Source organism: Penicillium rubens (genome assembly GCF_028828025.1).
Source record: "Penicillium rubens strain IBT 27055 chromosome Unknown utg000001l_segment0_segment0, whole genome shotgun sequence".
NCBI classification, from domain to species: domain Eukaryota; kingdom Fungi; phylum Ascomycota; class Eurotiomycetes; order Eurotiales; family Aspergillaceae; genus Penicillium; species Penicillium rubens.
The window spans coordinates 6,111,528-6,134,448 of NW_026890599.1; the positions used below are offsets into that span (position 1 = coordinate 6,111,528).

The 22,921-nt window shown below is 48.7% G+C and overlaps 12 protein-coding genes across 12 annotated transcripts; 8 read left to right on the forward strand and 4 right to left on the reverse strand.

Annotated features, from left to right (window-relative positions):
- Positions 1-408: 408 nt before the first annotated feature.
- N7525_002350 (uncharacterized protein) lies at positions 409-2,539 on the forward strand (the record flags this gene model as incomplete). Its single annotated transcript, XM_002556950.2, has 9 exons — positions 409-646; positions 698-937; positions 1,000-1,095; positions 1,148-1,223; positions 1,292-1,478; positions 1,532-1,800; positions 1,861-1,997; positions 2,077-2,329; positions 2,395-2,539. 9 exons carry the CDS (start codon positions 409-411, stop codon positions 2,537-2,539), a joined length of 1,641 nt encoding a protein of 546 aa, XP_002556996.2.
- Positions 2,540-3,216: 677 nt separating this feature from the next.
- Positions 3,217-5,490, forward strand: N7525_002351 (uncharacterized protein; the record flags this gene model as incomplete). Its single annotated transcript, XM_002556949.2, has 1 exon — positions 3,217-5,490. One exon carries the CDS (start codon positions 3,217-3,219, stop codon positions 5,488-5,490), a length of 2,274 nt encoding a protein of 757 aa, XP_002556995.2.
- An 842-nt stretch (positions 5,491-6,332) lies between these two features.
- On the forward strand, positions 6,333-6,583 carry N7525_002352 (uncharacterized protein; the record flags this gene model as incomplete). Its single annotated transcript, XM_061212277.1, has 2 exons — positions 6,333-6,354; positions 6,423-6,583. 2 exons carry the CDS (start codon positions 6,333-6,335, stop codon positions 6,581-6,583), a joined length of 183 nt encoding a protein of 60 aa, XP_061071503.1.
- Positions 6,584-7,279: 696 nt separating this feature from the next.
- On the reverse strand, positions 7,280-8,208 carry N7525_002353 (uncharacterized protein; the record flags this gene model as incomplete). Its single annotated transcript, XM_002556948.2, has 3 exons — positions 7,280-7,459; positions 7,523-7,754; positions 7,829-8,208. The coding sequence occupies 3 exons, from the start codon at positions 8,206-8,208 to the stop codon at positions 7,280-7,282; spliced, it is 792 nt and encodes a 263-aa protein (XP_002556994.1).
- A 1,407-nt stretch (positions 8,209-9,615) lies between these two features.
- On the forward strand, positions 9,616-10,890 carry N7525_002354 (uncharacterized protein; the record flags this gene model as incomplete). Its single annotated transcript, XM_002556947.2, has 1 exon — positions 9,616-10,890. The coding sequence occupies one exon, from the start codon at positions 9,616-9,618 to the stop codon at positions 10,888-10,890; it is 1,275 nt and encodes a 424-aa protein (XP_002556993.2).
- Positions 10,891-11,628: 738 nt separating this feature from the next.
- On the forward strand, positions 11,629-11,988 carry N7525_002355 (uncharacterized protein; the record flags this gene model as incomplete). Its single annotated transcript, XM_061212278.1, has 3 exons — positions 11,629-11,661; positions 11,682-11,832; positions 11,912-11,988. The coding sequence occupies 3 exons, from the start codon at positions 11,629-11,631 to the stop codon at positions 11,986-11,988; spliced, it is 261 nt and encodes an 86-aa protein (XP_061071504.1).
- A 176-nt stretch (positions 11,989-12,164) lies between these two features.
- Positions 12,165-12,599, forward strand: N7525_002356 (uncharacterized protein; the record flags this gene model as incomplete). Its single annotated transcript, XM_061212279.1, has 1 exon — positions 12,165-12,599. The coding sequence occupies one exon, from the start codon at positions 12,165-12,167 to the stop codon at positions 12,597-12,599; it is 435 nt and encodes a 144-aa protein (XP_061071505.1).
- Positions 12,600-12,745: 146 nt separating this feature from the next.
- On the reverse strand, positions 12,746-14,218 carry N7525_002357 (uncharacterized protein; the record flags this gene model as incomplete). Its single annotated transcript, XM_002556946.2, has 3 exons — positions 12,746-13,395; positions 13,450-13,789; positions 13,844-14,218. 3 exons carry the CDS (start codon positions 14,216-14,218, stop codon positions 12,746-12,748), a joined length of 1,365 nt encoding a protein of 454 aa, XP_002556992.1.
- A 317-nt stretch (positions 14,219-14,535) lies between these two features.
- N7525_002358 (YoaK family protein) lies at positions 14,536-15,327 on the forward strand (the record flags this gene model as incomplete). Its single annotated transcript, XM_002556945.2, has 1 exon — positions 14,536-15,327. The coding sequence occupies one exon, from the start codon at positions 14,536-14,538 to the stop codon at positions 15,325-15,327; it is 792 nt and encodes a 263-aa protein (XP_002556991.2).
- An 839-nt stretch (positions 15,328-16,166) lies between these two features.
- Positions 16,167-17,298, reverse strand: N7525_002359 (DUF3716 domain-containing protein; the record flags this gene model as incomplete). The annotated part of the gene is made up of 4 exons (XM_002556944.2): positions 16,167-16,640; positions 16,733-16,791; positions 16,850-17,209; positions 17,286-17,298. The coding sequence occupies 4 exons, from the start codon at positions 17,296-17,298 to the stop codon at positions 16,167-16,169; spliced, it is 906 nt and encodes a 301-aa protein (XP_002556990.2).
- Positions 17,299-17,708: 410 nt separating this feature from the next.
- Positions 17,709-19,605, reverse strand: N7525_002360 (putative GABA permease; the record flags this gene model as incomplete). Its single annotated transcript, XM_002556943.2, has 6 exons — positions 17,709-18,493; positions 18,554-18,931; positions 18,986-19,068; positions 19,145-19,258; positions 19,323-19,393; positions 19,450-19,605. 6 exons carry the CDS (start codon positions 19,603-19,605, stop codon positions 17,709-17,711), a joined length of 1,587 nt encoding a protein of 528 aa, XP_002556989.1.
- Positions 19,606-21,279: 1,674 nt separating this feature from the next.
- Positions 21,280-22,536, forward strand: N7525_002361 (uncharacterized protein; the record flags this gene model as incomplete). Its single annotated transcript, XM_061212280.1, has 5 exons — positions 21,280-21,477; positions 21,544-21,648; positions 21,696-21,914; positions 21,968-22,110; positions 22,173-22,536. The coding sequence occupies 5 exons, from the start codon at positions 21,280-21,282 to the stop codon at positions 22,534-22,536; spliced, it is 1,029 nt and encodes a 342-aa protein (XP_061071506.1).
- Positions 22,537-22,921: the final 385 nt, after the last annotated feature.

Genomic DNA, 22,921 nt, shown 5'->3' on the forward strand with positions numbered 1-22,921 from the left:
CGCAGCTTCGCAATAAACACACAATTTCTTGGCCATTCATAGAGTTCAACTCCATCAAGTTTATAACTGGTCGCGTACTATTCCAAGGCTTTTCAATTGCAACTCAGCGATAGTATATCCTCGTTTCCGGTGGAGGTTAGCATGCACAACCCCTAATACGGATTAGAGTGCGCATCAGGGAGATACTTACCGAAGCTAGAATTTAACATAAACGCCACAAAGGCCAGAATCCCTGTCGGGCATTCCGTCTTATCACATCATTATAGCAATCTCCAACGAGGCTTGCGGCACGCTGCGCCCCGGTTATTGTAGGGGGCCCAAGCTGAACAGCAGTATATGTATATACCACGTCTCGCCGTGTTTCAGGAAGCATCTCATTCACCTCACCTTTCTCCTCAGCCTCCCAACATGGGTATCCCGTCTCCCGTAAGGGAATATACCGAATCCGTGCCGCAATATGAGAGCAGCGACAATGATAGCCTGCAATATACCACCGAAGTCGGCGGAAACACCTCCAACGCCACATACCAGGAGGCGTCCGGAGCGCCCGTTGAGGTCAATTCTCCGCTGGGGTATTCGGTCGGTTGGGTTACTGTGATCTTCTTGAATTTGAGCAAGATGATCGGAACGGGTGTCTTTTCAACGCGTGCGTGAAATTCAACAGTGGATTGTTTGAAGATATACTTATCCCCAATAGCATCGGCCGTCGTCAAAGGCGCCGGCTCCGTTGGTCTTACGTTGATATACTGGGTGATCGGGTATTTGATGGCATCTAGCTGTCTGTCCGTTTACATGGAATTCGCATCGGCTTTCCCCAGTCGGTCTGGCTCGGAGGTTGTCTACCTAGAACAGTCGTATCCCCGACCCAAGTACTTCTTTCCTACTGTCTTTGCGATGCAGACGGTGCTTTTCTCGTTTAGCAGCAGCAATGCCGTTGGTATGGATACATCCTTGATAGTTAGTGTCCCGTGGGTTTGGCGATATGCTGACTGCACCTAGTATTGGCCCAGTACCTGTTCAAACTTGCAGATTCGGACTTTACTCCATGGAAGTTGAAAGGTGTTGCTGTGGCGTGCTATACTGTTGCGGTACTGGGTTCGTGCTAATTCTTCCATTATCGTGATATGTGCTAATGGGCTTGCCACAGTTCTGGCATTTCATACTAGATGGTCGTTGAGACTCGCAAATGCGATTGGGCTTGTCAAGCTACTGACATTGATATTGTAAGTGTTGATCTACAATATACTCGCGATATACAGACGTTCAACCGGTAAAGCTAACATAAACCTAGCATCGCGATAACTGGCTTGGTGGTCCTTGCGGGTCACACATCAGTGAAAGATCCCAAAGCAAATTTCAGGAACGCCTTTGAGGGCACCAGTGCGGCGACAGCCTACGGAGCAACCAATGCATTGACCAAGGTCTGGTTCTCTTTTGCGGGCTACGAAAATGCATTCAATGTTGTGAATGAAGTTCGGGTATGTACTCCACATGATTAGGACGGGCTGTGTTGTTTGCTGACGAGAGCTAGAACCCTGTCAAAACCTTGAAGTGGAGTGCTCCGCTATCGTTGGGCTTGACGGCAGTTCTATATGTGCTGGCAAATATTGCGTATTTTAGTGCTGCGAGCAAGGAGGAAATCCTAGAGTCGAAGGTCGTGGCCGCTGGTGTCTTCTTCGAGAAGGTATTTGGAACCGGTAGTGCGGCTTCAGCATTAAATTTCCTGATTTGCATGAGTGCTTTCGGAAATCTTTTAGCTGTGCTTATTGGACAGTCTCGTATGTTGAGGGAGTGTGGCAGGTTAGTGGTGAACTGGTGTGTATATTCTGGAAGTCTTCCTAACCCGTTGCTTGAATATAGACAAGGTGTTTTGCCCTTCACTTCATTTTGGACTTCGACCAGACCGTTTGGAACACCGCTCGGTCCATACTTTGTGAAATGGAGCTTCACCGTGCTGATGATCCTGGCACCACCTGCTGGCGATGCATTCAATTTCGGTATGTCCTGTCTCTCTTCTAGCCTGCCTTTGATAACTACGCGGTAACTATAAAGACAATTGCTAATTTTGGGACATAGTCGTGGACCTCGGAGTGTACGCAACAAGTATCTTTGGTTTGGTACTCACTATAGGCCTGGTGGTCACTCGAATTCGCCGTGCACGCCTTAATCTCCCAGCGCCGGACTACAAGGCCTGGCACATTACTGTGGCGTTTGCGATTCTCTCCAACCTATACATGGTGGTAATGCCGTGGTACCCTCCCAGTACTGGGGCCAATGGAGGCGATGTGAGCTTCTGGTATGCAACATATTGTGCGGTTGCTGTCGGAATGTAAGTTGTTGTCCCGGTTAATCCTCGTTGGTATATATCACTGACGTAGCGAACTATTGATATAGCGTGGGATTGTGTGGAGTGTACTATTATGTGTGGATCAAGCTTCTACCCAGAATTCAAGGATTCAAGTGGGAGCAAACGGTTCTCAAACTGGATAATGGTGCTCTGGCGCATCGGCTTGTCAGGGTGCCTAAGAAGACTGCGTGATGGACGCGACGATGTAATCCAAGAGGTGCAATAGTTAGCATATATCAGCCAACTAGTCTTCTAATCTTCTAATCTCCTAATCTCCATACATCTATATCCCTTCGATATACCATTTTAGCGTTTAAGACGTGATCTCACCACGTGTGGAGTCGGCCCCACTTCCCCCAGGCCCGGGGCTAAAGCCTCTGCCGGTCATTTGAGGTGCTTCTATTTCCACATCGCAGTATGCAGAACGGCAGACTCCTTGGGCCGACATGTAATACAGCCGAAGCTAATCCAATCATCGATCTGATCTCACCATGGGTGTAGCAGGACATCCCTTATAAGAGACAGCTGCCCGTTGGTGTGGGGGTGCTACCCGATGACCCGACGGATTATCGGCTGTGGAGCCTATTTCTCCGTCACCTTTTCGCATAGTAGCCAACAAAGGTTATGAAATTAGTCGATCGTCATTATAAATGTGGATGATATCATGCTAATTGGCCCAGAGCTACAGACTGCCAATTGATAACAACTACTACAACTGCACCAAGTGGGACAGGCATGCCACCGATGTCATTCAAAGGCTTCGCTGACCATAATACCGAGGCTGCAGAGACTGCAGACACTGCACAGCTTTATAAGCTAGACGGTCGCCCCATGGACCCTCCTTGCTCTCATCGAAATCTCATCCCGAAATGCGCACCCCTAGCTTTTGGCTTTGGGCCTCTCTCGCAGCTCCGTGTGTCGCGGTCCATGCCCCATGGAACCTAGGAAATGGCTTCCAACTCACGGTCAATGAGAATGCCAACCGTCTATCTATTACCCAGCGTGGGAGATCCATTTGGGAGACTGTGCCAGGCCAGCCATTCCTCAGTGCCAGCGCAGGAGATGAGGTGATCGCCGCTAATGGTAACTTCAAGATCAACGAAGTAGACCAGCACAAGTGTACCGGGCAGAAAATCAGCAATGTTGATCTTCAGCCGTGGCACGGCAGTGAGAACGACCATGCTGCGGTCATTCAGGGTCAGCTCACCGGATGTGGTGATGCCACGCCTCATTTCTCCGTTGCTTTCTGGGTTCCTTCGGAGTTCCCCGATCGTGTCGCGTTCAATGTTAATGTCGACCCTGAAACCTCTTCGGATGCGGCAACAAAGCTGTTCCTGACATATCGCTCTTCGCCATCGGAAGATTTCTACGGACTTGGTGCCCAGGGATCATTCGCCTCTTTCAAAAACCAGACTGTCCCCATATTCTCGCGCGAGCAAGGTGTCGGTCGCGGTGACCAGCCCACGACTCGTCTGCAAAACGAGGACAGCTTCTTTGCTGGCGGTGACAAGTTCACAACGTACACTGCGATCCCGCAGTACATTACCTCGAAATCTCGCGTTTTCCATCTGACGCAAGAGAGCTCTGCCTATACTACATTCAATTTCACCGATCCTAATGCCGTCACTGTGCGATATGACGCCTTGACGGTGGATGGTTACTTCATGCAAGCTGAGAGCATGCTTGATGGCATTACCATGCTCACTGATTACACCGGCAAGATGGTCGCATTGCCCGAGTGGGTTGACACCGGTGCCGTGCTTGCTATTCAAGGCGGGCAAAGCAAGGTGAACCGGATTGTGGACCATGGGCTTAGCCTCAAGTGTCCTATTGCTGCAGTCTGGCTTCAAGATTGGTCAGGTACACACTCGCAGAGCGTATCCTACATGTCGCTGAATGTATCTCGCCTTTGGTGGAACTGGGAATCTGACAGCGCACTTTACCCGACCTGGAAGGAGTTCGTCCAGTCACTGCGGGATCAGCACAATGTCCGTACTCTGGCGTATATCAACCCATTTTTGACAAATGTCAGCACGAAGCCTACTGGTTATCACACAAACCTTTATGACGAGGCCAGCCGGGCCCGTTACGTGATCCAGAACTCCACTACCAATAGCACCTCCGTTATTTCTAGTGGGCCCGGCCTTGAAGCTGGTATCCTGGATCTCACCAACCCTGCTGGTCGATCCTGGTTCAGGGAGGTCATGCTGGACCAAGTCTGGAGTGCCAATATCTCTGGATTTATGACCGACTTTGGCGAATACACCCCTGTGTATCCCGATACCCAGTTCGCCAACAAGAGTATCGATCCATTCTTCTACCACAGCGCCTACCCTCGTGAGTGGGCTGCCCTCCACCAGTGGATCGGAAAGAACGTGTCTTCATTCTCCGACGTCATCCTGTTCCACCGTTCGTCCTCTATGGCCGCAAACCGGCACATGAACCTATACTGGGCAGGCGACCAGAACACGAACTGGGGCGTGAACGATGGTATCAAGGCTTCCGTGACCGTCATGGGCCACATGGGTCTGTCAGGCTATGCCCACGGACACATGGAGATTGGTGGATACACCACTACCTGGGATAGCAATGGCATCGTGAACCGCTCTTCCGAATTGCTCGGCCGCTGGGGCGAACTCGCTGCCGTCTCCAGTGTAGTCTTCCGTACCCACGAGGGTAACGTGCCCCAGGTGAACGCGCAGTTCTACAACAACGCCACAACCTACTCTTACTTCGGCTACAACGCGCGCATGTTTGCCAGTCTTGCCAAGTATCGCCGCCGCATCTTGGAAACCGAAAGTAAGAACCTGGGCTGGCCTTTGCTCCGCATGCCTGTCGTCTACCACCCAGATGACAAGGTCGCCAAGGCTATCAGCTACCAGAGCTTCTATCTCGGTTCGGATTTGTACGTCGCACCGGTGCTGGACCCCGGCCGCACTAGTGTGATGGTCTACTTCCCCGGCAAAAACCAGACTTTCACCCACGTTTGGTCTGGCAAGAAGTACCACGGTGGCCAGACTGTACGCGTCCCGGCACCGTACGGGAAGCCTGCGGTTTTCGTTGTCGGTACGCCGAAGAACAATGATTTGGATGACTTCCTGCAATTTGTCCGTCGGGAGAATAACACCGTTATCCATTTCTAGTCCCTATGGAATGTGTCTGAAAACTTTCCATGTATAGAATCCCCAAGCGCAGTTTCTTGAAAACTATTTAGAACGTCTTCATCATCTGAATTGATTTCCTCCATAGACAAAAGTCCAATGGGCGCTCAAATCTTCAAGAGTGCAGTGGCTTGAACGAATCTCTTGCATAGTGGTTCAATGGCACTGCGACTAGCATATATTCATCGAAGTTCGTAGTGAATAACTATGGGACTTGGAACGGATCTACTGTATCACCCAAGGGAGTCGATGGTATCTTAATATAACATGACCTAACCCGGATTTTTAACCACTATGACATCCATGATATAGAACTGTATCAGCCTTGCCCACAGCTTGTTACAGGTATATCGGGATATGCGTGGTGGCAGAGCCTACCTACGAAGCTACCTAATCTAGGCGCTATTGATGACTGAATGTCTCGTTTTGGCCTGGTTCTTGGCCGCATCTTACAACGCTCCATAAATAACTAACTACCTAACTACCTCGGTAGTTATCCTGCCAGTTTTAATTCAGGCCCCCAGACCAGATTCAGGCATCCAGGTACCAGAAATTGCCGGAAAGGGGGGTTTGACCCCTGGCGCCTATACAGCGTCGTAGGCACCTTCCCAAAGTTCGTTGGGGTCATTGACCTTGCACACACTTTGTCTTTCTCGCTTCTTCACCATTTCATTCCCACACACTCCAACGGTGTACCCATTTCATCGTGAGTTCTATCAATATATACCGGGAAATACCTCATTACCAACTAACATCCGCAAATGGACTAGGCACCCGCTGCTTAGACTCTACAAGCAAAGCCAAGACTTTTATCCACCACCAAAATGCCAGCCACTGATGGACTTCGTACGTCCATCGCCTTTCATGCCATCCAACACATATTGCTCATCATAGCTGACCTTTAACTCCAATAGAGCCACCTCTCACACCCGCCGAGCGGGCCATTGTTAAATCCTACGGCGGCTGGACACACTTCATGCGAAGCTTCGGGCTTAAGCCTTGGGAACGTGATGACGCCGAGGAGGGAAAGAAGATCCTGGAGGCCTTTGCTCGAGACGCGGAAAACCCTGAGTAAGGCACCTAGCACTAGCGTCTGGCTGTAACGGAAGCAATGGGACAAGGGCGATGGGAGTTTACCAAACGTTCTTTGGATCCGCTGACTTTTGCCATGGAGATTCAGCCAATAACTCTTATTATCAGTGCTCGATTATTCTTGCAATGTACGATATGCTCTTAGTATGTCTTGTTTACTCTGGGCCCTCAGCATTCCGTATTGCTATCACGGTGATAAGCCTTCACTCGACTGGGCCACTCCAACCAAGGTTGAACTGTTTTCTATTTGAATTAACTTTGTTGGAAGTACAGCAAGCTGTTTGGATCGCGGGATTCCCTTCAGAGGTCGGCCCTGCCCATATCGTTCAGAGTGTTGATGGGGAGGCCCCTTGTCTTCATGCCGCGGCTAAGCCAGACGAATAAGGCCAGGAGAGCGTGGACGGGTCTATCGCGTACAGCGCATTGGTGGAATCCTAGTCCTTGTTGCTACCGACGTGTATATAGTAGAAGATTGCTCCAAATGTAAAAAATAGTCGGTTACACTTGCCTATTTCGACTTGTTCCGTTAAAGGCATCAAACACATAAATGCATCATACACATCAATACCGCGAGAGACGAACGCCGAAAGAATCAAAACCCAACCGGCCATGACCCATTACCAATTCAGAACCTTCAACACCTTCAACACCTTCCCGACTGAAAAAAAAGGTCCATAATCTAAGCTGTCTTCCCCGCTGGCGCACCGAGATACCACTCCGCAAAAGCCTTGTAAGCCATCGATGTGGTTTGCTCGTCCGAGAAGTCGTAAAGATCAGAACAGCGCAAAATAAGGCTCTCACCCTCAAAGTAGGACTCCAACAAGCGTCCACGCTTCCCTATAAGCGAGACGATCATGATCTGCGGGATACCCAGTTCAGCAACCATAAAGTCGAATAGCGAATGGGAATAACCAAGACTTACCGGTGCGACATCATGATGAAGCAACCGCACCTTTCTCAGCTGGCCCAGCATTAGACGGAGGATGATCAATAACTCTCCGCGGCACACTTTGCTACTTTCAGTCTCTAGACCGTTCCATGCTACTGCTTTCATATGTGGGAAGGCTGGGCTGGCGACGTCCCAGATATGGAAGACCCCAAAATCGGGTTTGTCATACTTGTACAAACCCTTGAAAGGGTTATGTTCGCAAACACTGCCGAGTAACATTAGAGACTGTGAACCGACATGACAATATCCTTTTAGTCTATCGCAATATATAATACTTACGCCATTGAGCGCCATGGGTCGTGCTCTTTATTATATGGACGGCTTGTTTCGTGGAAGGCATAATCAGCCCACGTCCTTTCGAAGTGGTATGCTCGAGTCATTGAGTCTTGAAAAGCGAGAGGGTGGGTTAGGTACCCGACCGCATCTTGGATCAGTTCATCGGTCGGTCGAGGAAGGTTGTGCCTTGGCGCGAAGAAGCGAGGCTGAAGGTCTGAGTCTTTGTCGAGAGTCATAGGATGGTGTTTGATGTTCAATTCGTCAATTTGGGACGCATCAAGTGTATGCACTTCCAGTTGGTCGATAACCTCCTCAAGGTCGATCAGAATCTTGCGCTGCTTCAAATGGTCATTTGATTCCGCAGGGGTTGGTTTTGAGGGCATGTTTATGTTTGGTAGTGTTGGGAGTGATGGCTTGAACGGGAGTTCTTGAAATTTGGGATTTTTTCCTAATCGTAACGGGGACAAGAGGGTTTTTATGTTGTGGGGAGGGATGGTCTTAGCAGCGGGCTTTGAAGGCAACAATAGAAAAGGAATGGTGGATAGTACTTTTTATCGGATTAACCAGAAGTGAAAATGGAGAGCGTTAAAGAGATGTGATGTGGAGTGGGTTGCCGGGCGACGCGCCAGGCCTAGCGGTTACGGATTTGACTAACCATAAAGGGCAACTGGTAGTGCCGATCGTGGATATCACATATCACTCCACATCTACAGGTACTGTATACACTGTATACTACTCCGTACATTTGTCCATTTGTTGGATTTAGCGTCTACAGAGAATAAAAATTGTAAAGTAAAAATAAATAAATAAATACTTAAATAAAAAAAATTTGGCCTAGCTGGAAGGCGCAAAAAGCCACACCATATCACAGATCACATAGAAGATACACTGAGAACCAATCATTCCTGAATAGCCGCTTGTCTCAAACTTCTGGTGCACGAACATGTAAAAACACTACAGCCTGTGCTTTTGCCTAGTGGGAAATAGCAATAAATCCCGGCGTGAGTCTAATTGCCTTGATTCGTATTGATAAAATTAGTCTGTCACAATATCAAACTACTAGTCCGGACTGGCTTGTGACTTGCATATGAAACGATACGTCATATGTAGGTCGCAACAGCTAATTCTTCTAATTCTTCTAATTCTTCTAGCTACAGAACTTATTGGCCACAGAAATCATCCTATAAAAGATCTGCTTAAAAGACACCTTGGGCTACTGAAAAGACCAAAAAGCGCTACCAAAAAGGACTACCAAAAAATCCACTTAGATAGACAGAAAAAGGCCATATCACGGGCTAGCTATTCTCGTATACTACCTAGGTCAACCTTGGGAGCTAAAGGTCGAGTTGGGATGCAGAGGACTAAGCGGTAGAGGTTGCCCAGGTGGTTGGTCGGGTCCCTAATCGCCTTGTACATGTGGACCCGTAGTAAAGCCAATGATACTTTTCGAACTAGTAGCCCGAGATCAATGCTTTTCTCACAAGTGTGCATCCCAAAGAAACTATCACTCTTTACCAGCCATTAACCGCCTTTCATGACACTTCCGTTAATTATATCCCGACCACTGAAAATTCATTCTTATCCAATCGATTAACCGTTAAGCGCCCACCTTGATGGAAACAACGTGCGTGGACATATCCAATGTTGGAAAAGGTGAAACAAATGGACGACACTACTTGGCTAGGGGCATAAATAGGCCCTCATTATCTGCACTTTGTAGCGTAACAGCCCTTTCACTTCAGAACGAGAACGAAGGTCTTTCGATCATTGATCCAACCCCATTTGCCACTATGTCGAATCAATATAGCAAGCCCGGAGCACCCAAAACCTCCCAGAATTGGATGGATGAGGCGAAAAATCGTGGTGTTTTGGGCGCAACCATCCACAGTGCTGTTCTTGCCTCTGCTTCAAATTTTGAATTTGACCAATTCCTACTCCTAAGGGTGCTCTGGAGGCAACATGAGTTACCGGAAGTGCCAAACATAGAGGGTTTGAGCGGCTTGGTGACACAGGCTACCAAGATGCTTGATCAGTATAAATCGTGGAGGACATACTGTGAGAGTATTGGGTCCGAAGAGTCGCCCGAGGGGACATTCGCAATAGCGCGATATTATCAGCGTGAAGTTGCAAGGACCGAAGAAAAAGCCGACCCTCAAGCCTTTAACACGCCAATCTCATCTCGAACACGAGCAGCAGTGAACGAGGTCGGCAAGGGCATGGCTGGTCTTAGCTTGGGACCTCCCGAGACTCCCACTAAGAAAGGACCCGCACCTTTGCCTGGTACCAAGTCACTCCTCGACGACAGCAGATTTGCTTTGGATCACGAGTCAAGCCCAAGCTCAATTTCAAGCTCAAGCCCAAGCCCCATCCACTTGGCTACTCCAATCACACGGGAGCTCGCAAACATCCTGTACCCTCCAACAAAGGATGAACAAATTGTGAATACTGCACTAATAGTATTTCTAAATGCTCTCACCATCCACTTCTGTCTGTCATCCAAATGGACATTACACAGGAAACCTTTCATCGCCACTTTCAAGAATGCCAAATTTGAAGCAAGAACGGACGGGTATCTCGACAGTCCTGGTGGAAAGCCTAGGGTCCTTATCGAGGTCAAACCTGTCTTGAGATCCTTGAATCTTCTGGCTATTCAGATGCAGGAGAGTGCCCAAATGGTGGCTTGGATCAAAAGTGATACCGAATCAGCACAGAAAAGAAACACCACGTATGCCTACATCCCCTGTTTCTATATTCCTGGCTACGCAGCTAACTCTACAGATAGGCGTTTTCATATTTCACAAGACCGACATTTGGTGTATGTGACAGTTGCTAGGTACGACCAAACGTATCTTGAGTACCTGGTTCACGGGAAACTGTCGAAGGATGGAAAAGACGATGATGGCAAAGATCTTTCTTTCATGACTATGGACCAATATGGTCCGTGGGATACTACAGACAGGGCTCATATGCGTCGGTTAGGGCCACTTTTATTGGCAATTACCTTGCGAGCTGAAAAGGAGAGCGAAAAAGAGAAGGTCGAAGACAAGAAGAGACATATCTCATAGCTACATGCAAGACACAAGACGATGTGGCGTTCAGCGGGGGGCGTGGATTTCAATAATTGTTATTGTGACATCTGATTTCTTCTTTCACGTCGAGTATTGCAGTTGAAAATTAATTTACTGTATATAAAATCGTATCAATCCAAATTGTCCACAGATTTGGACTGTAACTGCAGTATAATCCTCCATATGGCGGCTAAATGTTTCGTCCTCCTGGGTACAACACCAATGAGGGGGATGGAGGACAATTGGACGGGGTGCTGAAAGGACTGCACCCGGACCACTGAGGGACTCCTGAAAGATCTCTGGAAGATTTCTAAAAGGACTTTAAAGGTACCTAGGTAAGGCACCGGCCAAGCCACTTCTCGACGACAATGACGACGATGGCAGCGGCAACGAAACAATTATCTTGGATGAAGATCAAGTCCAATCCTTTTGGTTAATCCAATCACACAAGAGCTAGCAAATGTTTTAGAATCCTCGACAAAGGACGAACAAATTGTTAACACTGCGCTATTTCAGGTTCGATGCCGGTTCGCCAAATCGCAGGGCCAACATAATTAATCATATCATCTATTCTCCAGAGTTCATGCCAGTCTCCATACCAAATTTTCATTACCCTCCCTGGAGACTACAAAGACATATAGGTCGCCTGCCTTTTGAAAGGGTGCACCTGGAGATTGGAAATTTCAGCCAGTCGAAAGGTAACACACCAAGGCCAAATTTGGCCTACTGCTCAACATGGTTCGATCCTACTCGACAAGCGACGCCACAGTGAGAAATTATCTCTGAAGTTGTCTTGCATCTCGCATGGGGGATATTTCCACCCTGCGGTCGACCGTCCCTTCGGTATAGAATTGAATAATCTCGACGACCGTGCTAAGCAACGTGCTGGCCCAGGATCAGGCTCCAACCTGACCGGACAGTATTGTGGAGGAAAATGCGGTAAGACTTTATTCTGTTCTTGGGCATCACATCTCAAATAGCTTTACCCGAAACACATGCTGACATCATCTCTCTTCAGACACCCGAGGTCATGATCTAAAGGACTACTGGATACCTGAAGGTCTGGCAGGAGTGCGGCTCGATATTCATGTCTAACGGTCCGGGTATCGAAAGGGAAGAAAGAATTCTCTCGAGGCAGCTGTTCTCAAGCATGCAATGGGAGACGGAAGGGAGATCGAGCGAATCATCTATAACCATTCCATTCACCCGTTGGTGTTGCGTCTGGTGCTCTTTGGCCGGCATCTGGCTCTTGGATGGTGCCTTTGTCATGGATGACGTCCAACTATGGCACGCAACAACCCGCTGTTCGCCAGTTTTCTGTCACCCCTCCGTGGCGCCGTGATAATGCTGGAAGGTTTCCCTCTGGTGGTATTCAGGAGCCTCATGCTCAACAATATCCTGCTCCTCCGCAACAACTGAACACCAGTTCGACTGGGGCCCTTCCTGCCACTAGCAGCCCAGAGCCTGCTGCCCGCCAATTCTCTGTCATCCCTCCCTGGCGCCGTCGCCAGGTCATGCCTGCTCGCCAGCAGATCAACGATGACAATCTGCAGCACCCCAGACCCGTCAGACCCGCCCTTCGGTTCGCTGGCGTTTTGACACCTCAGAATTCTGAGCGTGCGTCTCTGAAGCGCACATACCGGCCCAAACCGAATAGGCAGCCAAGAGCCATCTGTCCACGGTGGTCACTAAAATTTCACAATTAGGCTGTCCAGTGTATATCGTCAGGTTGAAGTCAATCCGAAGGAAAACCCCCTTCTCGTCCGAAACATTATCATTGTATTCAAGTAGGTAGTATTTCTGCTGTATCCGTAAAACCTAGAATCCCACTATCAAGCTATGTAAATGGTACTCAGATTGTATCCCTGATAGGATCCTTCTCAGCATCTTCAATCTTTTTCAAAAATTCCTCTGCTCCCTTGGGGTCACCGGGGAATACATTCTCAGCAATCATCCGACGAGGCGAGCTACCAAGCCATTGGAACAGCGAGAAATCCCGGAATCGATCCGCACGGAAAATCTCCAAAACTTCCAGCGGCTCATCGTCACTCAGGTTCTCAACAAAGTGCCCCATATTCCGAGGCACGATGCCCACATCACCGGCCATATAGTTGAATGTTCTGGCGTTTCCTTCCGCGGCAAATATCGTAACCCGCGCACGACCTTTCTTGAAGTATGTCCATTCATCGGCGTTGGGGTGCCAGTGCATTTCGCGTAGTGCACCCGGGGCTATCTCTAGATGGGCGGCGGCTACTGTTTTGGAAATTGGGAAATTGGTAGAGTCGGTAATTCTGACTCGACCCCCGCTGGTTTCAATCGGTTCCTGGGCGTGCATACGGTGTGTGAAGTTGATCTTTGATTTTTTGAAGGTGCGTGGCTTTTCTTGATCAATGCTTCCTGGGTTCGACCCTTGGAAGATGTACTTCTCCGATTTCGGGATGTTGTCGAATTGTTCTGGTGACATGCGGAAGTTCTCTGCTAGAACTGCTTTTGGAGTATGAGCTAAAGACGGGGGTTAGTGTCTGTAAACCATAGATTGAGACAGATTTAGCTCACCCAACCAATCGGTTAAGACGAAGGTGGATTCCTCAGAGAAGTTGCCATCATCAAAGATCAGAAGGAACTCCGTGCCATTCTCGCCCAGGCCCTGCAGTGAATGTGGGTGTCCAGCGGGGAAATACCACAGATCTCCAGCCTCCAAGTCGTCCATAAAAGTGCCACCCTCTAGGTCTAGGGCCGTGACTCGTACTTTTCCAGCGAGTACGTAGGCCCATTCAGCTTCCGTGTGCCAATGGAGTTCACGGATGACTCCTTGATCTAGACGCATGTTGACGCCCGCGAGCTCACGGCTAGTAGGTAGCTCGCGGATAGTGGTTTGTCGCGTCCATCCGCCTTCCTATACACAAATGTTTAGATTAATGATGTACATCCCTTACTAGGATGACCATACCTCGATCCGGATATGTGAATCCGCAAAACTCCATCGCATATTCGGCATACTGCCATGATCAGTGCTCGGCGGACGCACAAGATCGGGGTTCTGTCGCTCGCGGTCTCGATTCCGCGGTCCCATCACGGTCGTACCGTCTCCATTGCGGAACGGCAGTGGCTGTCGCTCATCGCCAACAGAGTCAACCTTGTGATCGTACGGATCGCGATGTCCCGGAGAAAAAGGGGGGTGTCTGGACATAGGCTGTTGACCAAGCAATTCTGCGGGATGGCCAGCTGGTATTTGGAGGAGCTTTTGCAGGCTATAATCCGGGGCAGGGATAGCCCATGTAGCCTGAAGATATGCCAGGTTCAACAGGAGATGTGTAATCTGCATGGTGAGCTTGATAGTGCCCTAGTTACATAGGGGAAAAGAGAAACAAATTCGATGAAGGGGAATGGGTAACTGAGGAAGTGTTGTCATCCGCATCGACGTCACGACATTGCGAATATTCCGATCGCATATGCCGTTCTCCAACCGTTGACTCCAACTGATTTGCCCCTTACATTGTAGTACGCTCGGATAATCCAAGGGATGACGCATTCTCGTTTTCTTTTGCCGAGATCGAGTTGGAGTTCCTATGCCAAGGACTCCATAAAAAACAAACACAACTTCCCTCCACTTCAATCAACCACCTAACCACCTCACTATCAATGGCTGTGCCTGGCGAAACGGACGCCCTTTTGGGCAATAACAGACCCTCTAACCCACCTCGATTATCCCGGCTATCCAAACACCTGCGCAGCGACCTCGACCCTTCGCATGGCGACCTGGTCCTACTATTTTGTTACGTCATCACCGGCTTGCTCGACAGCTCATCGGTACTCATATGGGGCTCCTTCGTGAGCATGCAAACCGGTAACACTGTATATTTTGGCTTGGGTCTCGTTGGCACTGAAGACGATCGCTGGATCAAGTCCGGGGTCTCCATTGCGGGGTTCTGTTTAGGTTCCCTTTGCTTCGCCACCTTCCACCGTGTCTTCCCGTCCAGACGGAGATGGGTGCTCTGTGCGTCGTTCCTGGCTCAAACCTTGTGTGTCTCCCTTGCCGCTTTGATCGTCACGATTTATCGGCCGACTCGTGGTGGGCCCCTGAGTTGGTTGGTTCTCGTCCCCGTTGCGCTCATCGCGTTCCAGAGCAGTGGGCAGGCGGTGACGAGTCGGGTTTTGAACTTTGGCGGTTTGACTAGTGTTGTTCTGACGAGTGTTTATTGCGACTTATTTTCACACCGTGATTTCCTTTCGACCAAGGTGGTTGGTAATGCTGAGGAGATGCGGCGGACTGGCGCAGTCTTGTGCTTGCTTTTCGGGGTGGTCTTGGGCGGTCTCTGGGCTCATAGCTCTGTGGGGATGATGGGAGCCTTGTGGACCGCGGCGATCCTGAAGTCGTTGATTGTTGCCGGATGGTTGGCCTGGAAGGGAAAGTGTGAGGAGGAAACAGAATGAGCCTTGAAGACTGGTGGTAGATCACAGTTCTACCTAGATTATGGGCTGATGTTGATGTATATAAGATGCCGGTTAGCTCGATGTAGATACTAACATATATTGTTAGTTGTATGCAATTGTCTTTATTCCCACTTGTGTGGCAGTTGCTGGACTGTCTGTTTACTGTTTTAGAAGTATCCTGTCAATGAAATCTACCGCGTGGGAGTTGAACGCTTCCAATGATGTGTCTACAGCGGTATAGCTCGAGGCCACTCCCGCGGGGGGATGCGGAGTGCGGAGGTCGACGTCTCCATATTTGCACTCAAATCATGTATCTACCCCTATTCTGATATCATGTTGGAGTAATTGGAGTATTGCAGCCCTTTTAAGTTTAATCGGAATCGCGCGAGCCCGAGGTTAGGGTCTTTCACCTCGCCATTGGTATCTATTATTAGGAGCTGATGGGCAAATGGATGCCCGTATGCCTAGCCGATCATTTATACTATAACAATAGGTGCCTACACATGAACGTCATGAACGTACGGACCTCTGTAGCTTTTTTTTTTTTTTTTTTCTTTTCTTTTTACCCCAGATTGATAAATAGTCTCAGATTAGGATTGCTTCTTTTTTTGGGCTTTTTCTTTCTTTTTCCGGACACCAATATGATAGACTGGACATGTAGCACTCACAATAGAAAAGCAACTGAACCACAACAATGAAGGCGAATATTCCCCAGAATTCAAAAATGGGCATAGACACGAATATTGTAGAAACCACCTTGGCACCCCAACAACATAGTCCCCAATTTAAGAAAGTCTGACCTTGGATGACGCACCAACTCTTTGCACAATCACTTCTCCTCAATGGCGAGGACCTTCTTTTCCTTTGCCCCTAGCTGCACGAGGCTTGCGAGAGATAGTGGGCTTCTCTTCCTCTTCCTCTTCCTCCTTTTTCACAGCAGACTCGGCAATCTTCACACCCTTCTTTTCACGTTCCTTTTCTTTGACAGGAGTCTCACCTGGAACTTTCTGTGCGTCTTCTGCAGCCATATCAGGCTCAACAACGACGGGGTCCTCTTGTTCTCCTTCCGTGTCTTCACCGGAATCTAGCTCATTTGCCTTGGATAGCGTTCGGAAAAGCCGATCAATGTCTTGCACCACGCGCTCATAAACCGTATGGATTGACTCAAGTGCATGGCGCTTCTCTGAGTACTTTCCTTCCCTTTTGATGTCGAACTGGTCGAGCGGTGAGTGATAGTAAGTACTATCGTACTCGACATTTCTCTTGCGCTTCTTTGCTCGCAGGTACTCAAGGACGGCGCCAGTCGAATCAACCTGCTTTATCTCGTTAGAAGGCTTTTATTGATGTTACGCATGGCATGTGCTGGGAAAACTTGACAGGCCTAAGTGAAGGTCAGAGCACTTACAGCACCACCATCGGCCTGTGTCTGGGACTTCCGGGCTCCGGTTCCCTGATTTTTATTCACTGGATCCATCAGGAATTTGATTAGTGAATATCACGTGGTGACTATACAACAACTTACCTAGCGAGCAAATGGGAGTGTGGCTGTCAAATTGACAGTTCATGCAACAATGGACAAGCAAAGAACCGCGCAGCCACCGTGGCCCAACGAACATATAAAGAACCACACAACTTTCAAACGGCCCATTCTTATGCTGACAAGACCGGCATGATTCTCCAATTGCAAGAATATCTCCACATCGCTGAGCATGGGCAGCAACTGCCTTTCGCCTCAAACCAAGATGGGTGCCTTCCGGATGAGATGATCTCCAATCGACGTCGCGGAGAGGTATGAGCGTAGATGCGTAAACCGACACGCGCTTGCCATTTCTAAGGTCTTCAACCTTGACGTTTCCTTTGTCATCCAAAGCAAATACCTGACCTGTAGGATCATAGTATTGTCAGCACCAATTTTAATGGCAATGGAACAGCTCTCAATAAGGATAGGGACAACGAACGATCCTCCGGCATCTCGCTATCAGACCGCCAATCCAACTATTTCTAGGGCGAGAGATACTATAACCCTGGCTATGATTTTACTAAAATGATAAGAAACAATTTTGTCGCGATGAAGGTAAGTAGCGTGGGGGTATGAAGGGGGAAGGAGGTCTCAGGGAACGCATCGCCAATTTATATCTCACCAGCCCCCATGGCCACAAACATGACCTCAGGCAACGAACAACATTTGACTTGCTTAGTGAGAGTATCCCTCGCTTAATGAGTTCTACATAACCAGGTCACAATGAGGCACTAGTTTGCAAATAGTCGACTCCACCATCACCCAGAGTCCAAGTCGAGAGTCATATATTCATTTCATGGTAATCGTCATCTCGTAATAGTTGGCTATGAGCCCCATAAAGAAGGCGATGTGAATCTCACTGTCAATTGCTCGGCTGGACCGTCACAACAGGACCAACATAATGTCGTCGTCCCTGGAACAGATACATCAAAAGACTAATAATGAACACCCCAGCAAAAATCACCACGCTCCAATTAAAGTCCCGCGCTGAGGGCAACGGGCTCGGGGGCCAGAAAGACCAAAAGAGCGCGAAAATAACATAAAGCAACCCAATGGTGTTTATTCCAAGACCGAAACGACCAAGGCTCCACCGTCGAGGAGGTAACGTCTCAGGACAGGCAATCTTCCGGTAAATCACACAGCTTATGGATATCGCGTATGTATACATGAGTGCAGCGACGTTGAGAGAGATGATTGCATTGAATGCAACTTGCGAGCCGATATTTATTAGTGACAATAGGCCACTGATCATGCACGAGAGTGCGATGGCTCGTACCGGAATCCGCCGATGCGGGTCAACTCGCGAGATCCAGTCTGCGAAGGGTAGACCGCGATCTCGTGCGAATGCATATGTTTGACGTGCGGTTGATGCGTTGAAGAGGATATTGCTAAACATAACTGGAATAAGGACTATTGCCGTCAGGCCGTTGACTCCGGAGGTTGAGAGGAATTGGCGGAACACATATAGGAAGGGGAATCCGGTGCTGTCGTTGAGCGCATCAGGTACTGAGGGCAGGGCAAGAAGAAAGCCGACGATTATTATCAATGCAAGTATTCCATTCCCAAAGTATCCCCATGCGATTGCAATGGGTACATATCGACCTGCGTCCTTGACTTCCTCAGACATATGTGCGGTGGCATCAGAACCTGTAGCAGTATTTTTCAGTTAGCCTTGGATCTTGAAACAGTTATGCCGTAGTAACATACTAAGAGAGCCATATATAGCTGTGATTTGGCCAATCATCAAGCTGATCCCCATAGTAGACCAATTGCCACCATTGTGGAAAGAGGTGAAGACGGTTTTGGCGGAGTTATGGGGGGCCATGGCGAACAAGACAACCACAATGATGACCCAGCATAACAAATGCAGCGCCAGAAGGAGATTCTGGATTCGAGGCATCCAGCTTGCGGCATAGACATTGAAAAGGTAAATCACAGCTATCATCGCAAACACAAACATGGTTCCATGCCAATTTTGCGGTTCGTAGCTCGGGTCACGAAGGGCGATGAGACCTTGGATGATAGTCCCCGTCAGAAATGAGCCAGATGCAGCTCCGGCCTGCCATGCAAGTACGGACATCCATCCTAAATGACAGTAATCAGCAATCGCAAGGGTCATCGTTATACTAGACATCTTACCAGTGGTGTAACTCAGAAATTTCTGGTAACGAGGCGATGCAAACTCCGATACCCAGTGGTATTGGCCGCCTGACGTGGGTGCCCTGGTAAAAAAGACAAGGATATGTCAGAAACGTCCGAGGATTAAGGGTAGTATCAAATCTGTAAATCACGACTCACATCGAAGCCATCTCAGCTAGCGAAACAATGATGAAGCCGAACCCAACGAAGGTCCACATATAGGACCAGAAAACACCAGCGAGACCACCATTTTCGAGACCTTGTGTGTTTGAGCTAGAAATGAAGCCATTAGTGCCTGACACGATTGGCTACATGCAGACTGCAGACTGCCTCTCACATAAGTATAAATTCCCAGGTAGCTTGAAGAACCGCTGAAAAGCTCAACGCAGCTAGGGGTCGAAAATTGCGCTTCGAAGAGGTCAGTTTGTGATGTTCAGATTCCATCAAAGAGGGCCAAATAACACCTTCAATTCCTGTATCTTCCCCATACGTGTCATATCATCCTGATCCTGTGGACTGCCATCCATGCCCGGTAGATCTTTCACAGGATGTTCTTCCATCGTGGGAACTCGGTCAAAGGAGGAGATACGATCTTGTAGTTGCGGTCTTTGTGGTGACATTTTGACAATTAATGTAAGACCAAAGAGGCAGTAACATATCAAACTTGTTCGGCTACAGAAAAGATGACTTCAAGGGTTAGATATTAATCAAAGACGAAACAGTCAATCTGAAGTTGGAGATACAAGGACACAAAAGAGAACCCGATTTTGCCAATTCTGGGCACGCTCGGCTGTTCCGCTGCAGGCATCCCCCAGAGTGATACAGCGAATTGACCTTTGAAGCCGAAGTCCTCCCCGCCTATGTTACATATACCCCTCGATGAAATGTCCAGATGATAATGGGCGCAAGTCCACATGGCAAGGCCATTAGCGACCGTCGGAGCGGAATCGGCATAATCTTCCATGGCCGCTGGGACTGTGTTAAAGTGGCACAGCCCGTTTCGATCCATCTCTACGGACTAGTTGAGGAGGAGTCTCGTCCTCATGGGGACTAGTACCTTATCCCTGTCAACTATCCCGGCCGTTGTGTTTGCTTACATTAATTGTCCAACCTTTCCTCGAGGAGAAGAAGATAGTCTCAACCCCAACGCCATTCCTCGGATGGTGGCACCCAAATCGATGTCTCAACTGAATCCATGAACGAAGCTATCAAAACGCCACACGGGGGTTGGTGCCGCGCTAAGTGTCTCGTCGTTAGTTGGGAGCGGTAATTTCATGCTCCATCCCGGCTTCTATCTGCATCTTCCCGCGTGGATGCAAGGAGGGCCAGATGTCCGGCTGGGTTGTACAGATAAATTGGATTTGGGGCAATTGAAAATAGATCCGCCTCTTAACGGAATGGCACGGGTATCCTAAATACTAAAAGTAAAGGGCTGCAAGATTCCCGTTACGGTAAGTCATTATTTCTAGTGTCCTGCGCATACGGCGATCTCCCCGTGTACCCTGTCGGTTGTGATTGCAACGGCAAACGAGATTTCGCTACGGAGTACGTGTGTACTCCCTACCGAGTATATGCATCGTGCTGCAATGTATTGGTACTACAAGTTACTCGAAATGGGTGTACTTCGTTGTATCGGCAAAATACAAATGTAACAGTGCAACAAACCCTCCGAGAGGCAATAACCTACCGAGTACATGCCTGCCCGCCAATTTTGGAGTTAACAGGACTTTTCATTTACATATTTGACGGAGTAACCGAGGACCTCTGTGTCCCTAGGGCCATAGCACCCCAAATAATCCGATTTTATGCCTACGGGAACATTAAGTGATCTGCAAAATGGCATGCTGGACAAAACCAATACTTCAGGCCCCATAACTCAATACCTCAGTAGCTATAAGGTATCCCCGATGTGTGATTCCACCAATAGGCACAAGTAGTTTGAATTTGTTCGAATATTATGTGGCGCTTGTAAACCTATGTATACTGGACCACCAGGATCATAGCATCTCACAGAAAGCAAACCTCACTTCTTCGCAAATCCAAATCAAGCTAATGACGCGCAACTGGAAACCAACAGTATATACACAGCCCATATCCGTGGATCAGCCAATGGGCCAAGTCCATATCTCAGTTTGGATCCAGGCTGAGCGTGGATGGAGATCTGCCATTCGTGATTAGGATGCCCTGCCTCACGGTGTGAATTTTCTGAGTCAGCCGGTCTGCTCCGCTGGAGCTGAGTATATCCTCCATCGAGTCCCTAGGAACAGGTCAGGATATGTGTCTTTCTTTTGGCCATGGCAACTCCATCCCCAGTGCCATCGGGCTTGTCACCTCCGCTGACAGTGGATATCGAAATAAACCATAACGGAGTTATTACAGTCATCGCTTCGTTTTCGTTATTTTTGGTTCTGGGATCTCTGGGGATTCGTGTGTATTCTGCATACAATAGAAGAGTCCGTCAGTTGGATGATTTGACTTTTGCAGCGACTGTGGTATGTCTTTCCGTCTCAACTAATGCGGACCCTTTTAGAAGATCTTGGGACTGACGTTGGATCTAGATTCTTGCCTTGGCACAGGTATCTGTGGTCTTTGCGCAGATTCATTTTGGTTGGGGTAAATCAAAGTCGTTGATCGCTGATGAAGATTGGAATTCGATCGAGAAGGTAGGCGTCCCTGATCAGGATGGGTATCAATTTTGACACCTTTCTAGGCCGGGTACAGTGCAGATATCCTCTACATCGCAATATTATCTTCGTCAAAGGCGTCAACCGCACTCTTTTACCGGACCATTACTCTACGTAGCTCGCTCTGGATGAGCTACGCTCTTCTGACGGTCACTGTACTCTGTGCCCCTGTGGCTATAGTTTTGTTGGCCGTCCGCTGTGATCGACATCCATGGCATGATATCAGCAAACAATGTTCAGTTCTGGTAGGTCATGGTAACTGCCAATGCTATGTGTCTACTCACTCAGACTCCTCTAGTTCCCCCACTGGCAGGCCGTTACAGCATTGGATATAGCCTTTGAAATGGTCCTCTTACTGTATCCCATCCGGGCAATCACGAGGCTGCAGACGACGCTAAGCAACAAAGTCATTGTGATTCTGGTGCTGAGCTGTCGAGTTTTGTATGTTCAAGTTCTCCCCTAGTCAGTTTATGCATACTAACAAAGACCTGGTACAACTGCAGCCTTATCCCTATCAGCGCGATCCACCTCCACTACATGAGTCAACAAGTCAATTCAGCAGACCCAACACTCGAGGGAACTTCCGCTACGGTTGTGGCAGAACTTCACGTGGCATTCAGCGTTCTCGTACTGACAGCGCCATTAATGAAACCATTCGTCGCAGCCTACGTGGACGAGAACGGACTGGCCTACACCGACGACGCATCCAAGTCGCGAACCAACCATAAACTTACGCCACACTCTGATAGATCGAACGCGACATGCCCTGGGTCGCGGGTGAGTAATTTTCCAGCAAGAAATCGCATCATGAAGAGCATTGAAATATCGGTGGATCATGAGGATGTGGAGCTTTTGGAGACACGATGACGCTCTCAGTGGGAGGGTCGGAGGTACACCTTTAATGCATATATTTGATACGAAACACTCGTCGCATCGCGCTCATGTCTGAAGATTCAGGCTGTCATAAGTGTGGACTTGGCGCGTAGAGCGCGATCAAGACTCATTTCAGTATGCGTGACAACCAGATATGTCATATCTAGAGCAGATGCGTTGTTTGGCTCTAACGTCGGATCCAATCGGGCAATATTGCATGTAGAAACGAGTAAGATCAAGCTCAGACGTCTTCCGATGATACCGGGGACGAATCATGTTTTTCGCTCACGCAAGTATGTACCACGAAAGGTCTCGGTGGCATGTCCATATCGGGATATTAGGTGGCGTAATCAAGCGTTTTCGTCGATCAATTCCGCTA